At 39.9% G+C, this 6,931-nt stretch overlaps 1 protein-coding gene across 1 annotated transcript in view; it reads left to right on the forward strand.

Annotated features, from left to right (window-relative positions):
- The window catches only part of LOC101862501 (TALPID3 protein), a gene marked incomplete at its 5' end in the record, with an annotated part of 23,722 nt that overhangs the window by 12,604 nt on the left and 4,187 nt on the right, over positions 1-6,931 (forward strand). The window contains 6 exon segments of the mRNA XM_005098024.3: positions 651-801; positions 1,448-1,536; positions 2,576-2,728; positions 3,338-3,479; positions 3,933-4,259; positions 4,836-4,961. Coding sequence (XP_005098081.3) covers positions 651-801; positions 1,448-1,536; positions 2,576-2,728; positions 3,338-3,479; positions 3,933-4,259; positions 4,836-4,961 — 988 coding nt within the window.

The following is a 6,931-nucleotide window of genomic DNA, read 5'->3' on the forward strand; positions in this document are numbered from 1 at the left end:
GGAGAGAGAGAGAGAGAGAGTGAGAGAGATGTTTCTTGACTAAGTTATAAATGATCCAATGATAGATTCTCAAGATGATTGGATTTTTTTTATATGGAGGAATTGCTTTTTTCAAACCAATATTTTTTGCCTGTTAAATCAACATTAATGTCTTGAAAGATGATACCCTTTTCTGCTTGCCCTAGAGCGATAGAAACTCCATTTTATTCTTTGACTCATTGCTGTAATTATTTTGTCTGTGTCCTTCTTTTGTTTTGCACACAAACCTAAAGCAGTGGATGGTTAGAGGGCACCACTGGTAGGTCCTAATTCTTTTATTTCTCTGTTTGTTTCATCGTCTATCCTGCTTTTTTCCTGCTTTAAATGGACGTTATCATGTCTGTTAGCTTCCTTATTTTCAACTGTAAACTCAAACTTGTGGGTGGTTGGCGGGTGCTCTGGTGTGGTTTGCTCCTTCTTTCCTGTCAAACCTCTGTCGTCCTTATCTCCACTCCTTCTTTTTTGTGTATGTAACACATAATCTATTCTTCGGCACTTATATGACCTTATTGTGTTGCAAGTGCCGTAAGACTCTTACTAAAACTCAAACTCAAACTTGTAATACTTTTAATTGGATGCTATCTTTTTCTTCTTTTTACTCCCCTCTTTAGCGCGACAAGAGTCTGCGTTCGACTGGCACGGTCTCCCCGCCTCCGTCCTCCGACTCAAGCATCACTGACACAGTCAATGACAGACTCTCCGAGGGTCAGTGGCTCCTCAGCCGCAGTGAGGGACAAATGCCGGCAATACCCATCACTGATGGTGAGTGCCGTAGCTCTTTAAAAGGGATTTGCTTATATTTACATTGAGAGTTGCTTAGAAAGAGATTCTCCTGTAAAGGTAGTTGCATAAACAGTGATTCTCCCATAAAGATAGCTTCTTAAAATGTGATTCTCCTGTAAAGATAGCTGCTTAAAAAGAGAGTCTCCTGGAAAGAGAGTTGAAAGGGACTTCCAGTGCACACTATATCAAACTGGATTCTGTCTTTATTTTCAGATTTTACCCACAAGTCCAATAGGACCTATTGCACTCTGCATGCAAATAAAAAATCTGTCCCGGCAATGTGTAGCAGCCTTCTGATTGTTTTTTTTTTCCTTCAAACGTATCAAGTATACCGAATTGTTACCAAGAAAACGGAACATGTTTAATTTTGGAGGATTTTATCAAATTGTGCCGAAATGAAAGCTTTTGCCCCTCCATGGAAATATGAATAAAAGCTGATGGAATGTTTCTGACATGTTCTTATCAATTTTCTTCTGGGTTTTTTTTTGGCTCAACAACTTTTTATGTCTATTTATAAACACATTTTTATGTGGATTTTTACTGAACTAGATCAGTGTCAAATCCTTATTTTAAACACTCAGTAACAAACTGTTTTGTTTGAACATTTTTTGTTTGTTTGTTTCAGCGGCCCGTCAAGAGTACCTTAGGAAACGTTACCAGAATGCTGACCTCAGCACTGCCAGCACTCTGAGGGACACAGACGATCTTGACCTTGTATGTTGGACTTTTTCCAACACAATTTGTAGATTTCTTAAAACTGAATTTTATTATAAACTGTTTTTGTTTGATTCAGTATTTTAATGACGAACCTGTGGATCATGATATAGAGTTAAATTCGTTTTTAAATGTAGATGTTCCCCACCCCCTCCACCCATCCACTCAATTTAGATCATTTAGGAGGCAGGCTTCAATCCTGTCTGTCAGGACCAACTCATATTCCCATATTGAGAGGGAAACCATACCCATCAGAAAGATCAAGATACGTTCAAACGTCATAATAACCCCCCAGCCCCCACCCCCCACACACGCACACACACACAAACTACACATTATTTTTATAGTTTAGTTTTATATTTTTACACTCCTTGCAACACCAATAAGGTTATTTCACCCTCTTTCAGTCACTGGGAACTTGCAAAATTGTCAAGACATTTTACAGGGAATTCATAAATTGTACAAAATAGTGCTGCAAAAGCAGGAATTTTTTAGGGTGTGGAAACCGACCCTTTCAGTCTTGCAGCAGACCTGAGGGTAATCTATTTGCCCTCTGATTGATGTAGGGTTAAAGAAAAGATTTTTAAGAATGAAGGTTAGTCCTACTAAGGCTTGTTGCATTATGTTTCTTTTCTTCTTCTTCTTTGCTAACCCATGTTAGATCTCACTGGTAGTCGACTGCTGGTTCTTCAGCCTGCAGAGCAACTGATTTTAACCTGACATTATTTTTTCTTCCTTTTTGTTAATTAATGTTTGTTTCGGGCCTGGGATTCAAAACTTTGGTATCTTATAAACCTTACTTTTCAGGAGAAGCAAAAAACTGATTTTCTCTTCCCACAGATGAATTGAGGATGGGATTTTTTTCATATTACTGTTTGAAAAACACCACGCATTTGTTGATGGATGTTTTGAAATTGTGTCTCTCTCAGTTTGGACGGTACCTTTAGTTATGTTATTGTGGCACTGACTTTTTGGGCAAACGATAGTTTTGCAACCCAGGCCCGGTTTATTGTGTTACTGATACCAAATGTTTCACCAGGATGAAGCGGATGCAACACGCAGTGAAGGAGAGTTCCTGCACGCTGGTTTACCTCTCCCGGAGGATGACCCGATGCTGCTACTGCTGGCTCAGATGCAGCGTAACCCGCTAGCGGCCGCCCAGAGGGATCTCCCAGAGGCTGCAGTCAGACAGGTGGGGGGTGTGCAGAATGACTGAATGAAACATTTTTTTGTGGTTGTTTTATTGGTTGATAAGTAAAGACATATAATTGAAGGAATGTGGTACGTGTTATATTAAGGAATTCTATGACTGTGGGTCTTCAATGTTTTAACAGTCCTCTATACATAGCGTCAAAGAAATTTTTTTTTCCCCTCCATGGGCAATTTTTATCAGATTTTCTTTTGTTGTCTCGACACCTTTGATGTCCATTTAAAAATACTTTTCTGTGCGAATTTTACTGAAAAACGTTGATCGCAGGCACAAAAATGAAAATTTGCAGTTTCCAAGGAAACTATTGCTACCGAAGTCTCCAAACTTTTTTTGCGGCCATTTCTCACTAATTTTGCTTCTGATACTAGGCGACACCCTGCTCCTTTATTTGCAAATATCTCGATTTCTACTCATGATAAATGGGTACTTTATTTTGTCAAATTTCAAGATGAATTAACAAATTTTAAAACAATACCATAAGTCCATATGCCCAAAAATTAACGAGCGTCTGATTCAACCGCATCGTAACACAAATTGATGCGTCTGCAATATGTTTCAATATATTTTCACTCCCCGGTTTCCCGGCACTAGGTCCTACAAGGTCAAGGGTCAAGAGAAGCAGCTGGCATGTCTGCCACGGGTCGCAGCCTGGGTGAGCTCAGTGTGGGCCAGGTTCCCCACTCCAGGCTGGTCATGGTGCAGTCTCGCAAGGACAGGGACAGGGGACATGCAGGTGAGTCTTATCTTTTTAACGTTATTTTTTCTTATTCTAAATAAATATTTTACAATTACTAAAGCGATCACAGTTTGATTTACTTTGGAACTATTGAGCTGATGGGTTTTTTTTTCTTGTACGGCCTTATCGTATCTTATCCTATCTGCTTACCTTGTTAATTTTCATACTTCATTCTATCTTACAATATCTTGCCTTTTGTTGTGCTGTCTACTTATTTCCCATGGTGAGAAGTCTTTTTATCCACCATCTCTATCATACTGCCACGGGGTATTACTCAGGGCTTAAACAGGCAGAATTCAAGCAGCCTGCATCCTGTATGATTTAAATTGAGTAGAGAAAAAGAGTTTTTGTTTCAGTAAGAGTATTACAGCACTTACAACACAAGTAAGTGGTATAAATTATGGTGATTAAAAGCTTTACTAGTAAATGTTATCTTATTATCTTCACCAGATCGTGGAAGTCCAACAAGAAGCCCAACCCGTAGCCCCAGCCGTAGCCCCGGTAGAAGCCCAGGCAGAAGCCCCTCTCGCAGCCTGGAGCAAAGTATAGAAGAAGAAGAATACTGGCGGGAAGAAGAGAGGAAGGAAAGGAGGCGGCAGCGGAAACAGGACCGCAGCAGAACTCCATCGCCACTTCAGCAGCAGCAGCAACAGCAACAGCAACAGCAACAGCAGCGTAGCAGGACCCCACCGCCACAACAGCAGGGCAGAGCAAGGACTCCACCTGGTGGTCGTCACCAGCCTCAGGCTGGCCCAGGGAACAGAGGGAGGCCCAGAGGTAAATTTGGTAAACCCTTTCCTTACCAGACGGTTTTCCTCTTTTCTACACTGTACTGTAACTAAGCAAACTCAGTGGCCCTTTTTCTCATTTCTGACGGTGGCCAGAAAAATATATTATCTTCTTTCTCTTCCTTTTTTTTCAAAGAAATTCTTAAATGCTTCATATATAAATGCTGGGAAATTAATTTTCTATCAGACAGTTAAAAAATAAAAGTAATTTGAGAATAAGGTACGGGTTTGTGTGAATCTGAGAACTCTGGAGTGAAAGAGATAAAGACTTTTTTTAGCTCATGGTAAAAAAAACGTGGGTCACATGGGTCATACATAGGTTACGATATGTTTCTGACTGGCATATGCAGTGGACCCGAGTTCAATTCCGGAGTGGGGCATTTTTATAGAGTATCTCTGTCTTTCTGTTGGGATGTGGATCCCTCTAGGCCCGGGCAGGCCTTGAAAGGCAGGATCGGAAGCGGCGTCCTAAATTACCTTAATCATGTAGATGGAGTGTAAAGGCATAAAAACACCAATATTAAAAACATATATATATTTCTGCTCTCCCCGGCCCTTCTCACAGGTCAAATGGCATACCAACCGGTTCTGTCAGAAGGAGCACCTGTGTCCACAAGGGGCCGGACTCCACCAGGCTACGGAGGAAGCAGACGTAGCAGTGACAGTCGCCTGACCCGCAGCAGTGATCAAGGTAAGGACTGTCCGCAGTCACAGCTTAATTTTAGTAGAGGTTTTTCGGCGCTTGCAACTGCATAAGGTCATATGAGCGCCAGAAGATTAGAAGTGTTACAGTAGAGTGACAAACATAAAAATGAAGAAGGGGAGATAAGGATGATAGACGTTTGATAGGAAAGAAGAAGCAAACCACACCAGAGCACCCGCCAACCACCCACTCTGTCAGAGCTTTTTGACACCTCTCTGAAAGATTTGTGAAGCATGCTGACATAATGAGTTACTCTTCGGATTCGAGCTCTGTAGAAATAGATACATCACACTCATTGGTGAAGTTTTTACAATTTGTAAGTGTGAAATAATAAAGGTATTTATACTGAAAGAAGAATATGGCATCAATAGAAAATCTACAAATTTGACCCTATAGTGTCAATTTTTGGGCATATCTCCATTTGTGGATTGTGAGAAGTAACTCATTTTGTCCCCACGCCTCACATTTACTAATCAATGTTCAGGGCAACTTCCAAGTTTTTTTGTTTTTTTAAATTATAAATCTCTTTTACACCTTCATCAACACAATTAAGATCATTAAAATAAAATTTACTTCTGAACTGTTGAATAATGGCTTTTCCAGCATCGTCTGGATTTATGTGTTTTATATTTGTAAATGCTTTACTGTATGTTCCCATCTACTCAGTTTAGATCATTTAGAAGATGGGCTGCTTTTACTCTGACTGTTTGTGTCAGGGCCAACTGTGGCTGAGAGGGATACTAGCAGTATTTCAACAAACGGATGAAAGAACTTCATAAAAATTTTCCTTGTGAGGGGAATTGAACTTGTGTCTTCAAAATACACCAGTGAAGAACCTAACCTTTACACTACAGATGCTGGTCTTTCAAATCTGGACCTTATGGTTTCTTAATGCAAAGTAATCTTTACCTATGTGCCTACAATGTTCCAATCTTCTTCAGTCTGTGGAAAGGCCAGCCCGACCTCATGAAGCTAAATTTTGCTACTAAAAACACAACTTCAAGCCATTTTAGAAACTATTTTTTCTGTTGTAGTATAACGATGTGAATTTGAATTGATCTAGTCTCATGCAGCTCTTTGTTGGTGCTGGTTGCATTCATAGTGGTAAATCACTTTTCATTGTTGAAGCCTCTAGCCTTGATACACACAGAAAATGTATGTGTTTTTTTGTGTCTGAGGCTTTTGCTTTTGCTCCAAGGCCTAGGATGAATAAGGGAATCTTTTTTTCACTGAGGAATTGAAATTGAACACCACTTGCAATCCTATTTCTCACATGAAACTGCCCTTGAATCCAGACCTTAGGCCTCCTCTGGTTTTATTTCTGATCTGACTCTAGTTATACTTACATATGTATAAATTAATTGTTATATATGTCTGTGGGGCTATATAAGTTAACTGTTATTGTAATTGTCTAGCCGTGTACAAGCTGTCACCTTTTGTCCCTGTACCGTAATGTGATAGTCACTGAATCTCTTTGTTGTTCAGAGCACCTTCTTCTCCTCTGGTTTATAATTGTCACAGAATCTCTTTGTTGTTCAGAGCACCTTCTTCTTCTCCTCTGGTTTATAATTGTCACAGAATCTCTTTGTTGTTCAGAGCACCTTCTTCTTCTCGTCTGGTTTATAATAGTCACAGATTCTCTTTGTTGTTCAGAGCACCTTCTTCTCCTCTGGTTTATAATAGTCAGTGAATCTCTTTGTTGTTCAGAGCACCTTCTTCTCGTCTGGTTTATAATTGTCACTGAATCTCTTTGTTGTTCAGAGCACCTTCTTCTTCTCATCTGGTTTATAATAGTCACAGAATCTCTTTGTTGTTCAGAGCACCTTCTTCTCCTCTGGTTTATAATAGTCAGTGAATCTCTTTGTTGTTCAGAGCACCTTCTTCTCGTCTGGTTTATAATTGTCACTGAATCTCTTTGTTGTTCAGAGCACCTTCTCCTCTGGTTTATAATAGTCACA

This window comes from Aplysia californica, unplaced genomic scaffold (assembly GCF_000002075.1).
Source record: "Aplysia californica isolate F4 #8 unplaced genomic scaffold, AplCal3.0 scaffold00170, whole genome shotgun sequence".
NCBI classification, from domain to species: domain Eukaryota; kingdom Metazoa; phylum Mollusca; class Gastropoda; order Aplysiida; family Aplysiidae; genus Aplysia; species Aplysia californica.